The sequence below is a fragment of the Apis cerana genome, linkage group LG9 (assembly GCF_029169275.1).
Source record: "Apis cerana isolate GH-2021 linkage group LG9, AcerK_1.0, whole genome shotgun sequence".
In the NCBI taxonomy this organism is placed as follows: Eukaryota; Metazoa; Arthropoda; class Insecta; order Hymenoptera; family Apidae; genus Apis; species Apis cerana.
In genome coordinates this window covers 11294994-11311218 of record NC_083860.1, presented here as the reverse complement: position 1 = coordinate 11311218, position 16225 = coordinate 11294994, and the positions used below count along the sequence as shown (strand labels likewise).

General features: G+C 48.5%; 1 protein-coding gene across 1 annotated transcript; it reads left to right on the top strand.

Annotated features, from left to right (window-relative positions):
• Positions 1-186: 186 nt before the first annotated feature.
• Positions 187-2307, top strand: LOC114577907 (uncharacterized). The gene is made up of 2 exons (XM_028668048.2): positions 187-561; positions 644-2307. The coding sequence occupies exons 1-2, from the start codon at positions 362-364 to the stop codon at positions 900-902; spliced, it is 459 nt and encodes a 152-aa protein (XP_028523849.1). The 5' UTR covers positions 187-361; the 3' UTR covers positions 903-2307.
• Positions 2308-16225: the final 13918 nt, after the last annotated feature.

The window sequence follows — 16225 nt, the reverse complement described above, 5'->3', positions numbered from 1 at the left end:
CGCTCCTTCTAAACCATCCCTCTCGGCAAACATCGAGGAGAGCAACCGGAGGAATTCTGGGGAGTAACCGTGGACGGGCGGTCGTCCGCCAGGTATCGTGCGTGCGTTTCGAAACTCGCATCCACGCGGTGAAGGCGGGCGAGAGAGGGGGTCGAAAGGGAGGATTGGGAGAAAATGAGTCGAAAGGAGAGGAAGGGGGAAGGAAGAGCGGAGCGAAGATAGCCGCTTGCGAGAGATCTTTGGAATAATCGCATCGACGCGAGGCCAAGTTCCGGTGAACGACGTGACAGGCCTGCGTCACCCTGGTGTCCTCCCTTGCGTTCCTTTCCGTTCTCTAACCAGCCGAGGAAAGAAGATCGAGATGGTACGGAAATCGATCCTTGTGTACGATCTGCTCAGGACCGAGCAACCGGAAGAGGGTTTCACCGAGAAGGAGATCGTGGAGCAGATCAGTAACAAACACGACATCATGCCCGGGAAAGCACTTCGAAAGCAAGTGGCTGTGGCGCTTCGCCGTGGCGTCGATTTCGGCATCATAGCCAAGAAGAATAACAAATTTAGGTTGAAATCTATCGCGTTTTCTTTTCTCGCGGCGGCGAACGAACCAACGAAAAATACATGATTTTCCTCGTGGCGCGAGCAGATTCGACCCCGACACAGCGAAAGGTAATATCTCCAGGCGAACTTCCTTGAGGAGGAATACGAATCGAGGGAGGAACAAGAAGAGGAGCGCGAAGAAGGCGACGAAGGCGAAGAACGAGCGAAAACGAGCGGGCGAGAGAAAGAACGCGAAAAGTCGTAATCAGAAACGGACGCTACCGCAACCGAAATTGCCAAAATCGTGGACACCGAACAGGAGAAACTTGGCTGACGAGCCGGTGTCGAAAGTGAAAAAAATTTAAAAAGTCGATCTTTCGTTTTTCCAAACGGTCCCTCGGTTTTAATTGTACGTTTCATATACAAATATTTCTTAAGTATATATTTATAGAAACATTTCCTTTTTTTATTTTTATTAATCGTTTCGTCCCTGATCCTTCCCTTTCGTCTCGTTTTCCCCTTCTTTTACCCTTTTCAACCGATTTTATGATCACCTGTTATGAAATTACAGTAATTTGTGTTCCCCTAAATGTGGTTTCCCATTACTCCGAAAAAAAACCCGCTCTTACTACGTCTCGAGTTATCCGTAATCGCGGATCGCTTGATCGTTACTTCTTTCGAAAGAAGAAAAAAGGAAAAAAGATTCTCCGCCCACAAAAAAGATTCCATGGAAAAGATCCGAAAAGTTGGAAAAATCGAAAGGATCGAAGGTCGATCGAAATCCGTTCCCATGAAATCCACCTTCCGTCGTCGAGATATATACATAAACACAGATCCTGTTAGGCGAAACTGCAACGACTCGGTTCGTGAACTCGTAATCTTTCCAGCGAAACGATCGAGAATGGTTTTGGGAGCGTTTTGGGAAGGTTTCAGGGGATCTCGCTGACCGTCCGTCGATTAGACACGGCCACTACGCTCCTTTCGATCCTTCGAAAAGCCTGCCGCATCCGAGATTCTCCTCCCTTTTCTGGGAGGGAAGATAGCGCGCGAAAGCAAGCCGGATATACGAGGAAAATGCGCGGAACGAATCGTTTGAAGGCACGGTAGGAAGCACCTGTTATCGAAGCAACGATTAGACAGAATTTTTCCACCGAATCCTCGAGAGAAGCTTTCTTCCCGTAGCTTCGAAATTCACTCGCGTCTCGAATCAGTATTCGAAGCCTACCCAACGGTTCGACGGTTGAAACGGTTGGGGCAGATTGCGCGGGGGTGCACGATGATAAGTGGACGTGGTCTTTTGTTCGAGAGATCGTACAATATATATCGGACTAATAGATCGATTCCTGTTAAGGGCTTGCGTAAAAGCGGATGACCACCATATGGCCGGTTACGGGTGTAATCCGTGTGCGATTCGTGACTTTGCGTGACTCGCGCGATAATCGCAGGTTTCGCGGCTAATCAGCGATATTGGCGCGCGAACAAAGGGCGGAATTTTTCGTGGAAAACGATGCCTAATTGGAGTAGTTTCCTCCCAAAAAGTGATTGGTAAGTATTGCATTGTCGCGAAAACAAAGAAAAAGAGGTAAAGAAGTATACGTATATCGTACAATTTTAACCTGGAAGAGAGACGCATTTGAATAACGTCTGGATCCGTTTGGAATGGAGAAAAAGAAAAAAGAAGAAAAGTATTCAAATTGGCGCACAAAAAGGAGAAAACCCTCGCCTCTTTTTATTCAAACTGAAGCCGAGAAATTTTATTGTCCCACAATCAGCCACCATTATAGACGCCTCTCGTCTAAGAATTTCCTCCATTTTCGAGATATCATTTACGATAATAAAGTTTGTTTAATATGCGTCCCAACGAGAAAAAAGAAAGAAAAAAGAAAAAGGAACTCGCGTCGCAGGTGTTTCACCTTTTTTTCGGTTCGATTTTTCGAACGGAACAGACACTCGCACTGTATCTCCTGACACGTGTCACCGCAAGATCCATTTCCGGTTCTCACGTCTCCCCAACGATAGACCAGGCTTTCTACGTGTTTTTTTTTTTTTTCTTTTATTACTTTCCCTTTCTCTCGATCGCTTTGCGCAATAATTGCTACCTCGATTCAACGACGGTGGGAGAGGAATTGTTCGCAAAACATCGCGACGTACGTGTACACAAATATTAGAAATTGCAACGACGAGCTCGATCTCGATAACCGAGGAAAATCTGTTGACCCCTGTCGCGTTGTTTGTCGCGAAAACAAAGAGGCTCGATAGAAAGGAGGTGGTCGATCGTGAAGGGCGATAATCGGGCGGAACGATTCCATACGTGTGGACGGGGCCAAGTGTTGGTGTCGAGGGTTGCTCCACCGACAAAGACCGATCTCTGAGCTAATTAGGAGGTTTATTGTTACGGAGGAACGAATCCCCTCCCTCTCCATTGGCGTCAAGCGTGATATATCGTCCGCATTGGATTCTTTCCCAATTTTAATCGGGCCTCGTTAGCAGTCGGACGTAACCGGTTGTCCAATAACGGTCGAAACGCGCATCGATGTCAGTCAGCGGTAACAGTGGTAGAATTTATAGTAGAAGAAATTTTACAAACTTCCGTTTAGGAGGGGAAGTTAGCTTGAAAGAGGAGAGAGGGGGATTAAGAAGCGACAATTGGAGAGGAAGATTTTAAACGAGAGCGTAGTGAAGCGGGTAGTAAACGTTTGGTAGGTGGAACAGGTAGGCTAAGCAGACGTTGGAACGTTGAGAAGAAGGTGGGACGGATAACGCGGTAACAACGCGTTTCTTGTGGCGAGAAACGTCCGACATCTGGGCCGACGTTATCTCCGCGTTATCATTTTTGAGATTAGCCGTAGTAGTAGTCGCGCGTTTGCTCTGCACCGTGCTTTCTCTGTGTACCTTGGCTGTATCGCCGCACCAAACTCCCTCCCTTCCTCCTTCCCTCTATTTAAGCCACATTCACGTAGAATCGAACCGCGTGAGAATTTATTCGAAGCAATTCATCATTGGCCTATCGTTGCCAATTTTCCACGACGGGACGAAACTCTAAAATTTGAATCGCGTGAAATCGAAAATTCCTTTCTTACATATATATACATAATATATAATATATTTTGGATTCGTGGAACGGTGTGAAAACGGCTTAAGAACGAACCGGAGCCCAAGAAGAAGACTATCTGGTAGATTTTCCGGCATGAGAATGCGATAGCGTTTCTGGCTGAGCAAACACGAGCGCTGAAGGGCCACAGTCGCGTTTAAGTAATCGAGGATACGAGGCTTGTCCTCGACGATTCTTCTCAAACATCGTTGTTCGATCGTCCTCGATTACGATTAAAATCTGTGCTCGCGATTCGGGAGAAAAAAGGGAAAATTTCGCGTCCTCGTGGTAAATACGAATTTCGCCGATTAAAAAACCCCGTAGACGCCAAACAAATCCTTCAAATTTCACGATATTCCCTGCACGGGGAAGAGTAAAAAAAAAAAAAAAAAAAAAGAAATATCGGGATTATTTGTAGAAGGATAGCTGCAGGCGGGAACTTGCATCGCCGTTGCCGTTTAACCAGATCGCCACGCGACAAATTTTTAACATGTAACGTTCACCAAATGGCTCGCCATTTTTACAGTCGCACGATGTAAATATTAGAGCGAGCTCCGCCGTTCGATCGCGTGAAAATCGAAGCGAGATAGGGGGGGGATGGATGGAAGCCGATTGTGAGCCGATCGAGCGGAAAAAAATATCGGTTTCGGCTGGAACGCGAGAGCTGGCAACCGCTCTCCTTCCCCCTTCCTTTCCTCTCATTATTCTCGAGCCCTCTCTCGATCCCACAATGCCCGCTCGAGTAGCGCAACCTGTTCCCTTTCAGAACTCGCCACGAACAGGCCACTCGGCAAAAACAGTTGGTTCGATCGTAAACGGAGGAGAGGAGACGTGGCGAAACATCGTCTCGAGGAGAAACATTTCGATCCCTCGTCTGGCGACTTGGAGCTTGGATCGAATCGGTGTCCAGAAGGACAGAGAGGATCCATCGAAACGAGGAGCGCAACGATTCGAATAAGAATCCGGACGGGGCTCGTTTCGATCCGGAAGCGAAGGAGAAGAGGGTGGCGGCGGGGCCAAGTGAGAGAATGCAGGGTGGAGGAGGGTGTGCGATGACAAGGAGGCGCGGAGAAAGAGAAAGAGAGACACGGATCAAGGATAGTCTTTGCCAAATACCAATATTTGCGACCGCCCTGTTGGTACCTCTGCTCCGACTGCTGCGACCTGACCCGACTTAACTCGACCGATCCGGCCGCAACTCGACTCCCCCTCCTTCTCGCGGATTCCCTCTTCCACCGGATTACTTTTCCGGAAAAACTTCTTTCTCCTCCTCCCTCCCCTCTCGTTCCGAGTCGGCGGCGAAAGGTTCGAGGCGCCTCACAGCAGGCGGGGAGAGAAGTGTCGTCGTGGTGGAGGCACGCGACGTTCGGCGGGGGAAAAAAGGGAAAAAAGCACGGTGGAAAACCACTGCGACAAGCCAGATTGATTTCGGGCGTATATGCGGATCGTAACGTAGCCCGATTGGCTTCTCGCCCGAGGGGCACCGAGGAGCAGAGAGGTTGGGGCGAGCGGCAGTTATATTACGCGGTGTGTTGCGACTGTCGCTGGTGTCGGCACATAGCGGGTCGCGTCCGATGCAATAAATAATAATTAGGCGCTAATTAGCGGCGGCCATGTTGGCCGCCGGCAGTTGTCGGGGGTGGAAAGCGGTGGGGAGGGAGGGGGCGGTGGAGGCCGGTTTAATCACGCCACACACGGACGCACCACCATCTCCGCGTATCCGTAGTTCGTGCCTCGATGTACCACGCGACCAACGCACCATCTATATATCTATATATATATATATATGTATCTATGTAATATCTACGTATACGTGTACGTGCGTGTGAAAACGAGCGAGAGATCGCGCGCGCATACGCACGCACACACAGCAGCACCGCTTGTCCCGGACATGTTGACGATGTAGGGGCTAGCTCGTGCGGTCGTACGATAATACAACGAGCACGAGGAGGGTGGACGGCGGAAGCGACGGGGGTGGTCGGGTGGGAGAGGAGCGTGGACGTTGGATGGTGGATGCTGGATGGTGGATGCCGCTGGTGGGATGGCGGTGCACACGAGGTGGTCGATTTCACGCGGTCGATCGCTGAACCCGCAGCTCCACCCCCGTATGCTCGCGCTCAAGCCCGTTCAAAGAACTCTACCGGAACGGCGTTCCACAGGAGGAGGAGAGATCCTTCTCGATCTTTCTTAAATGCGGTGGAAAAACTTCGAGGAAGGGAGATGTGGATGGATGAGTTGAATGTTGACGGATTCTCGTTGATTCGACGGATGAAAAAGGTTTGTGTTCCGGATGGTCTTGCGTATAGGTAAAGTACATCGTTTCCTTCGAGATTGCAACTGTTCGGGAGTAACGCGAAACTTTCTCGAAAAGGAAATCTTTGCTCCCAATTATCCGAGCTAATTAACTTTCGAAAATCGCTCCCCCTGTTCTTTATCTTGGAGGAGCTCGATCGAGACGGGTTGTTCCTTTTTCGTTCGTGACGAGACGGAAAAGGGAGGGAAGAGAGAGGGAGAGAGAGAGAGAGGGAAGAGGGAAAAGAAGCCGCAAAGTGTAACATCTCCGCGAGCCTCTCAATATTCATGTGTGTAGACGTTATCGCGCGAGCGGTGTGGGTTTAACCTGTTATTCCGAATAGTTTGTTTGGCTGTCAACAGAGTCCTTTTTGAGAGTGCCTTAAAGGGCTCGTTAAATCACCACGGACATTTTCGCCTTTTACCTGCAAATTTTGCGGAACTCCCGTCACCCGAGTTTCCTCAAATATTGAAATTGGCTGCGGTTCCCGATGCGCGTCGCATTCTTCGAAGGCCCGGGCCAACCCTCGTCGAAAAGACGAAAAGAGAGAGAGAGAGAGAGGGAGAGAGGGAGGGGAAGGTGAAACGAGGCGCGACCTCGTTCGTTTGCTCCCTTCCCCCCACCTGTGTGAAGCGACTTCATTTACCCTCCGGAATAGAAATAGAATGCCCTTGAAAATCCCGTTTAAGGGCTTCGAACGTTTGCTTGCCAAAGAAAAATAACGAAACTCTTACGTGATACGCTCGTTAAACCGTAACCAGCGTCCTTCTCTCTTTCCTTCTTTCCAGGATCTTTCCTTCCTTCTCTCTCTTTTTCTCGCGATCTTTCGATTTTTCGCGTGGAGAGAGAGCACGAATCGCGGCTGCAGCCAGGTTGGAGGGAAATTTTGGACGAGCGCGATAAACGATTTTAAAATGGCGAGGTTTTGTTGGCCGAGGTGTCGTTGGTCGGGAAATTCATTAAAAGCGCGCCGGTAATGGGGCAACGATGACGTTGTCGTTGCGTTGCGTTGCGGCGAAATGCGGGCGCGGAGGGGGGGAAGAGAAAAAGCGCTCGAGAGAGAGAGAGAGAGAGAAGAAGAGTGGTGCTATCGTAATTCTGTCGCATTACCATTTAGATTAGTTAGATTTGCAGGTAAACAGCACGCGACCGATCGCACGCAACACAAACACGCCAAGTCTGGAGCGCGTATACGTGTATATACGTCGTCGGGTCCAGGTTGGTTGACATTTTAATTTCATCGCGATAATTACTTTCGAACGGATGGCTTTTTAAATAGATTGAAATATTTTTGCGAACACGCCCGCATTCGTATATAATTAATGCGTTTTCGGGGCTGGTTTCCCCCGCAACGTGCTCTTCTTCGTGGGCGAGTGGATCGGTATAAACTCGTATTCTCGTTCAACGGGAAGGGACGGAAGAATTTAACGCGAGAAATCGTTGCGCAATGTGGAAAATGTGAGTCAAGCGTTTTCTCGTGACATCGGTAGCCCTGTTTGTTCGATCGCTATTGTGCTTCCACTTGACCGAGCCTGGAGCGAACCCCTTTCCTTTGACGTCCCTTTCTTCCCTTCCGCGTTGTTCAATCGTAATCAAAGCGCGGAGGATCGAGCGACAAGCAACTGCACTCGAATTAGCCGTAATTAAAAGGATCGACTGTCGTGAAATCGCCTACGTAACGCGTGCGAATCGTTCCATTCAATTATCGTTCAACTTCCGCGACGAAAACAGCAAGGAGAGGAAGGACGAGTAAGGAGAAGGGTAACGACGAATGGATTTAAGGGCCGTGTAGGGGTAGGTTCCTCCTTCCCCAGGGTATCCGACAGTGGTATCGCGACAGACGGCTCGTGTAAACAATGGGTCCGGGCTCCTTCGGCCGGGATAGGTTAGGCGTAGGTGAGAGAGCGGAGACGCGTGTATGCGTGAGGTGCTTATTGGGTCCGGTGGGAGCCGGTGCCGAGCGGAGAAACAACCCTCTGACCAAACACGGCAACATCAATCAGCACCAGTCACTCGAGCGTCGACCATTGGCGCCAACATCGCGATATTGCCTGCATTTACATCCGGCCAGGAAAAACCTAATGCTCGACCGCGACATCGATGGGCCGGTTTCCCGATTCGCCCCCCTCCTCCCCCTTTCGAACGCGGCCATCGATCCATCCGGCCCGTGTGCTCTCCATATTATTCGCTCGTCCCGTCCACCTTTCCCTCCCCACCCCCTCGTCCATTATATACGTATATATATATACACATATGTATCTTCCTCTCGTTTTTCTCGTCGAAGAGAAGATTTTTTCTCGCGGAGAAATCGCGGTTCGACGGGGAGAGGGGATTCCGTTTTACACACTTGTTCCGAAAATGGTAGGAGCGCGATGGATGTTGGTATTGCGAATTCGCACGCGGATAGGTATACGTTTTCGAGGCGAAAAGAAAGGAAAAAAATCGGAAAAATCGCGGAACAACGCAACGCGAAACGACCGCTCGACTTGACTCCGTTTATCATTTTCTATTTTTATTTTTATTTATTTATTTATTTATTTTTTTTCCCCCCGTACTCGGATTATTAATCGTTGTAATTGTAACTCGCCGGTCCGCGCAAAAATACAAATACGCGTCTATAAACATATTTATATTCGATTTGCAGCGTGGACCGATTAACAGGTTGCACGAGGCGCAGCACGATGGATCCGAAGTTTTATCGTTTCACCGTGTCGCGGTAAATATAAAACGGAAAGGGAGGAGGCGGGGGGGAAGGGGTCGTAGAATGGGGGCGTAACGATATTAAATTAATTCGAGATGGACGGGGAGGGGAGCGTGCGCGAAATTGTCGGCCGTCCTACGGCACGGAGAATTATGCGCGTCGGCTTACAATAATATAGGCGCTAATGCCATGCAAACCGACGGCCCTCCCTCCCTCCCCTTCGCGCATCCCTTTCCCATCCGCCCGTGCAAACACTCCACTCTTGTTTTCCCTTTCGCCTCCTAAGAATGCGTCTTAATTTTTCCGTGCGACATCGAGTGCCATCGTCGTTCCGATCCACCAATTTTTTCCGAACAAGGGGACCAGAGGAATTGTTGTTTCGCGAGGGGTTGCTCCTTCCGGAATCGCTCCGCGAGTACGAGCGTAAAATTTGTCACGATCAAGTTGGAACAAGTGAATTTGTCCACGGAAGGACGGGTTTTAGAAATGTGTGGGAAGTGTCCTAAGAACGCTTCTCAACCGTTGGGATAATCGATCAGTTTTTCGAACAGGAGTTTTTGTTCCTTGCGCTACTCCTTCCTCGAAACTCTGCGTTCGTGGTAAAAAAGTTTTCAGAAAGTGGCGAATGATTGTTGCGGATATTTCGTCACGACGAGAAAGAACGTTTGGCGGATGGGAGAAAGTGAGGGAATCGTGGGAACGATTAACAAGGGTGGAAAATTAGGTCGCTGGATTCGGGTGCGTGGGAGTTGCATCTTGGAGGTATTAATAAACGAAGCCTCATCCTCCCCCCTCGAGTGGTGCGGAGCAATCAGCTGAGCCTTCGACCCCGTTCACGAGGATGGTAGTGGTGATCCAGTGTTGTCACAGTGACTCAGTATTTGAACAAGAGGCCCGGTGCTACAGCCAACGAACGCTTCCACTTTCGGCGAGGAACGTTGCTCCAAAAATCTTCGACGACAATTTGAAAATTGACAAACGCACGGATTCTTCTTTATACTCTCCTTCCGAAATCCCCTCGATTCGCACTCGACACTCGCTTACCTGCGCGTTGCTAACTGCTCCTTGCCGATTCGCCAAGGAGAACGGTTGCCGTGGGTATTAGCGCGTGATTCATTACACCATAAGTAACTCGGGTGTTTGCGCCCGGCGACGAGGAACAAATTTATTCACCGATAAATATTTTAGTTGCGTCGCGCGGATTAACGCTACCGCCCGGACGTTTATACCCCTTTTATTTATCGGACCGTTCTATTTGCGCTCGCAACGATTGAACCGTTCCGTTCGCGCCGCCTCTGAACAACGAGGGGGGAGGGAAGGAGGAAACACGAGGGAAGAAAAGGAGGAGGAGGAGGAGGAGCGAGTGGAAAATCGCATCGAGCCTTAGTTCGGATGAAAATTTCAGCCCGATCGCTGCGGGGCGAATAAACTGCGCGACGAAAGTAAAATACGAAACGAGAGAGGCAGAGAGAGGGGAGGGGGGACGCGTTGGGATCAAAAAACGAACGGACCAGGCCGGGTGAACATTTTTCGAAATCGACGCTACGTAATCATTGATAAGATCAAAAGCAAAAAGCGTGTATAAATTTGCCTTTCAAACTTTACCTTTCGCTCGCTCACTGTTTTATACGTTTATGCGTTCCACGCGGCTGCTCTTTTATTCCCGCTCTGTTATTATACCGGCGGTGAAAAAAATGCCCACCGATATCCACCAGCCCGCCAAATCCTCCCTCTTCCTCGTCTTCTCTTCCCGCATTCCGAAACGAGGGAAAGAAAGGATAGGACGTGGATGCCTCCTAATTCTCGTAGAGACGCGAGGGAAGTAGACGGTGATCGAAGCGTCGCTTCGCGCCGTCTTACGCGTCGTCGCACGTCGGCAGGTATGGGTATCCATCCCATTTGCGACTAGTCGCATTATTGTTAGCCCTAGGTATATGTACCGTATACCGTGGCTGTACACAACGCTTGTGTACACACGTATCTCCGGCCCAGGTAGCTGTCTGCGTACGAGGCAGCTCCTCCCGCAGATCCATCTTGCTCCGTGCACGTGAGCGCGCACCCTTCGACCTCCTCGATCCATCCGCGGAAATATAAGGACGCGTCCGTGTACGCACAGACACGCGCGCGTGGATCGATGTGGACGGGCGCGGGGGTAGGGGGTGGTGTAATATAGAGAACGGCTAAAGGCGGACGTAATTTCCTGCCCGCCTGACAACGCTACAGACATGTTTGCGAAACTCGACGCACACAACCTACTTAGAGCCTACATGTGTCCCCCACGACAATGCGCCGACACAAGCTTAATCTATTCCCCGCAGGTACGTACGAGCGCGCCTCTCTGTGTATGGCCGCATCCCCGATGCGACCTGCATCCGTCTGCTCGGCGTCGCCCCTCGGGCCTTTGATTCCGAATACTCCTGGAGGAGGAGGAGGGTCGGCCAATCGCAGGATACCTCGGCGTGTAAGTCGCTCGTTTCGTGTGCGGCGGGGAAGGAGGGGGCGTCTTGCAGGGCGAAGTGACCTCGACACATGCGTGCGTGCGTGTGCGGCCAAGTTCGTGGACGCTTGCGGCCGAGGAGAGGCGGTTTGCTCGAGGGGGAGGGTTTGCCGATCGGCAAATTCTAACGGCAGTTAACCTGAGATTACCGATTCCGGTGACGCAGAGAGGTTCGGAGATGGAGCGATTTTGGTTCCGCGTTCCCAGAAATTCGCGGAGTGCGGTTTCGGGCTGACCGGATTTACGGGGTGGCCGGCCGAGGGTAAGAAGTTGGAGAGGGTCGGTCGAGCGTGTTAGTTTCGAGCCAGTTGAGCGCCTTTACTTAAACTTTCCACTTTTTGAAATCGCTCCAAGCTCGCGGTTTCTCCGCTCAAGGGGGAAGCTGATTGGTGGAACGATCCATCAGTTTTTACGCTCGCATCGATCGTGTGTTCATCGACAATTTTTTACGCAATCGTGCGTTGCGAATCAAGGAAAGGGAAATAATTCAATTACTTTATTAACTATCGTTACTATATTATATATTATTATTATATTAAATTTTTCGTTGATCAAGGAAGGGAATTAATCCAGTTGCGTGTCTTTATTGATCGACATTTTTTCGTCGAGAAATTTTTTACGCGATCATTGATCGTGTTGCAAAGGGAAGGGAAATAATCCAATTATTTTATTAACAGAAACTTTTTCGTAGATCAAAGAAGGAATCCAGTTGCGTGTCTTTATTGATCGTGTGTTGCGAATCAAGGAAAAATATTACTTTGTTAATAGAAACTTTTTCGTAGATCAAGGAAGAAAATTAATCCAGTTGCGTGTCTTTATTGATCGAAACATTTTCATCGATCAATTTTTACGCAAGAATCTACGCTCGAATTATTCATATCTCGCAAATCAAGGGAAGGAAACATTTTCATCGATCAATTTTTACGCAATCATCGATCGTGTGTTGAAAATTAAGAAAAGGGAAATAATCCAATTATTTTATTAACAGAAACTTTTTCGTAGATCAAAGAAGGAATCCAGTTGCGTGTCTTTATTGATCGTGTGTTGCGAATCAAGGAAAAATATTACTTTGTTAATAGAAACTTTTTCGTAGATCAAGGAAGAAAATTAATCCAGTTGCGACACTTTTTCGTCGATCAATTTTTACGGAAGAATCTACGCTCGAATTGTTCATATCTTGCAAATCAAGGGAAGGATCAATTTTTACGCAATCATCGATCGTGTGTTGAAAATTAAGAGATCAAAGAAGGAATCCAGTTGCGTGTCTTTATTGATCGACACTTTTTCGTCGATCAATTTTTACGGAAGAATCTAGGCTCGCGTTCACGTTCGAAATCGAGGGAAAGGAAGGGAAGGAAAGTTGATTGGAGTCGGCGGAACAGAAGGAGGAACGCAACGATCCACGCTTGGCTCGCGTCGATCTCGTGTTCGAAATCAAGGTAAGGGAAAATAAAATTGACTGGAATCGGAGGAATCTGGGGTGTTTCGTGGAGAGAAGAGCGCGATATACGAGTGGATGGAACTTTTTTATCGAAACGCTTCATCCCCTTCTGGGTAGAGCGGCGCGGTGCCTTCGTCCAAACATTTCGGACAGCCTAAGGAAACACATTTGCCTGCGGACAAACACGGCGAAAGCCCGTGGCGAAGGCGAAGCCGAACCGTCTTGGCGCTGCCTCGAGGCGAAGTGGAACGCGGAATGTGTCTGGGACTGTTTGCACTGCAGGACAATATTCCGAGTCTTTTGAAGGACGAGAGCCGAGAGAGGAGCCGCTATTTTATCTCGCCTCTCCGTCCCTCCTCTCCGTTTCTCCTATCCGTTTCCTCCGCTTTTTATTTAACCCTCGTTCTCGCCCAGCATCCCCGATTTTTCTCCTCTTCTCCAACCATCTTTCGTGCCGTCCAGAACCTTCCTCTCCATCTTCCACAAAAATTCTAATCTTCGACCGAGAAAATCGACCGGTAGAAAAAATCGGGACGATAAGGAGGCGGTGATAAGAAAGAAACAGCGTGTACGTACACGCGAGGCGAAGGCATCGTAAGTCTGAGGCGTTAGAGGCGTGATCCGAAAGACAAACAGATGCACCCTGGACGTCGGTTTTCCCATTGAAAATTCATCGCACAGGCAAAAGCGCGCTGGACCCTTTCGTCGGTGTCGCCCTATCGTGAATCAAGCCACCAGCGATTTCGTCCTCCTTTCTTCCCCGGAGGCCCTTTCCATCCCTCCCCTTTTCTTTCTTCCTCCTTTCCTTTCTTTCTTCCTTTCCTTTTTCTCCCCCCTGCCAATAGGGAGAGGAACCTCGCCCCCGGGTTATGAGATTTTATGAGAACCAAAGCGGTTTAGGGCATCTCCTTTCCGATCCGCTACGAGTCGCGATACCCGATCGTCGAACGAGAGATTTCTAGCTTCTACACATTTTTTCATATTACCTCTCTCCAAAAGACTCGACGTTAGAAAACAATACTGCTTTTTATTATTTCGTTAAATGTACAAAATATAATAAATAATTAACGTTTAATTCAGTATAGAATAAAAAAGGAAATATATAGCAATCGATATATAAATATACAAATATTCGTGATTGGAAGCCTTAAGAAAAAGCGGCCAATTAATTTAGAAAACGCTTCGAATTTGACAAAGTGGGACTCGAGAATTGACCCAGTCCTACAGATATGGGTCAGATAAACGGTAATAATTTAACGAAATAATAATAGAAACAATAAACATATAAAATCAGAAATATCGTTTATTTCTTCATTGTTTATTTCTCTTTTAAACGATCGAAACGCATTATAAGATAGCTTGAAACTAATCTATAAATATCAACAATCGGATCGGAAGAATCTGCTGAATTGTGCCCTGTATACGTCATGGATGTCCGCAAAGTGTTGGGAATAAAATAAATAAAGAAAAGTAGAAACTTTTTATTTCTCCTACATTCTGTTATCGCGTGAATTTACAATTCCTAATAATTTAGAAAATAAGATTTAAACGCTTGTTGAAAATTTCACGGAATATTTCTCAACTACCGATCATCGGTTATCGATCGCTTCTTCTCTGCCCGCGTTTCGTTTATTCAAAAAATTTTAATACATCGCATCGAAACAATTATATTTTATGCACGTTATTCGTGCGAATCGATCGTCTAATTCGTCAAGCTGCTCCTTCGACTCCTTTCAGAGGCGAAAGCTGGCCGAATATGAGACGAGCCTCGAATAGGAGTTTTTCCAGTTATTGCCTCGTATTCCGCGCGCAAACAGAGCCGAGCCGTGAGGCATCGAAACACGGGACGCAGAGAACAAAGTGTTAAATCTTGGAACCACTTTTTCCACGAATCTTTTCTCTCATATCTCGATCCGTTTCGTCGAGATTTCTCGAAATAAACCCTAATAAGGATTGATAAACGATACAAAAATACGAAATAGTTTTTTCCAGCGTTTTTGCAAATTCGTTTCAATTTTGATCGGTTGAGAAACGAAGCCGAACCTTGTTCGATCGCGTGTACATTCGATCTCCCCGTCCTTCGGTATTTACTTCCGAAAAAGGAAAAAAAGAAAGAGAAAAAATCCCATCCTCCTAATAGAAACGCCCAACAGAAAGATCCGAACGAGGCTCGCGCGTGCCAGTTGGTCGCCGTGGGCAATAAAACGGGCGGATAAATATGAAATTAAAGGGGAATACGGCGGAGGGTAGAGAGAAAAGGGAAGAGCGAGAAAATAAGAAGAATAAGAGGAGGAGGAGGAGGAATAAGAAAGGATAAGAATAAGAAAAGACTTTTCTGTCGTAGGGTGGTGGAAGTGTGTTCGCAAACTCCCTCCACGAGCCCGAAATTCTCCGCGGCGGGAAGTCGTTAGGCGTTTTCTGACGCGAGATAAAATTCTGGGAAGCACGTTGAAACGACTCTCTACTCCGGGGCCTGGGTATTGTTTTAACGTGTTTGAGTCAAATATTGACGCAAGTTGGGCTCGCAAGCCAGCCTGGAACGAAACGGAACGGAACGGAAGAGACGAGAATGGCGGGCGAGAGGCCGCGGGACCAGATACGGGAGGGGAGAGGCAGAGGGAGGGAAAGACAGAGGGAGAGAAGCGACCCACATAACACGGAGCACGGGAAAGGGCGCCGTCTCGCGGTGACGGAGCAAGCGTTAACGAGGGAAGCTCGATTCCTCCGATCGCGACAATTTTCGAGAATATCGTTTCGCCGAAATTTCGAAGAAAGCTGTGGAGGAGGGTGAAAAACGTTGGCCGGTGTTTGCACGTTGCAACGTTGGGAGAAGAAAAGATCGATTTGGGACGGGGATTCTTGGTGGGGCCATTTCTTGGCCATCGTAGGGCATTTAGGGAACAGTTTACCGGGGCCGTTTCACCGGCCTCTGAATGGCCGTGTAACGTATTGCAAACATTTTACCGCGGCGGACAACGATCACCCGGGGGGGCGAGCGGGGAAGGGGGATGGCAGACGATTTCGACCGGTAGGACATTGTGCCTAATGTTTGGACATGTGTTCCGCTCCGGTCACGCCTTTTGTTATCATATTCTATGCATGTTTGCCCGCTTAAAATGTTGTTTTAGCGCTCGCGCCACGCATTCCCTTTTGCACCGACTTGACACGCTTACCGTATCGACGGATCGTCCATGGATCGCCTTCTACCTTCCTTCCTTCTTCGATCGAATCTCCCTCCTCTCCCTCCCCGCATTTCGTCCTCCTCGCTCTTCCTCCACCTTCGTCCCCTCGAGTTTTAAACTGTCCGATCGAAGAGAGGTGGAATTAACGGGAGGAAGGAAAATAGGAAGAAAAATGGGGGGGAATATGGGATAGCATTCGGTGCTGATCGAGGCCGTTTCACGGCGAAAAGTCAATTAATAGACCGATCGGTTGCACGAAATTACTTGGCAATTTGATTAATGTTTACAATGCGTGGGTAAACACGTTATACACGGGGAGGAAGTAATACCCGGGGAAAGCGGGGGAAAAAATCGGTGGAAAAAAACGAGAAGAGGAAACGGCGAAACACGGCCGCGCTATAATCTTGCTCGTATTGAAATCCTTTGTTGTTTTTGCGCGTTCGTCGTTAATGTATGCGCGAAACGTGCGACCGATTGGTAAAA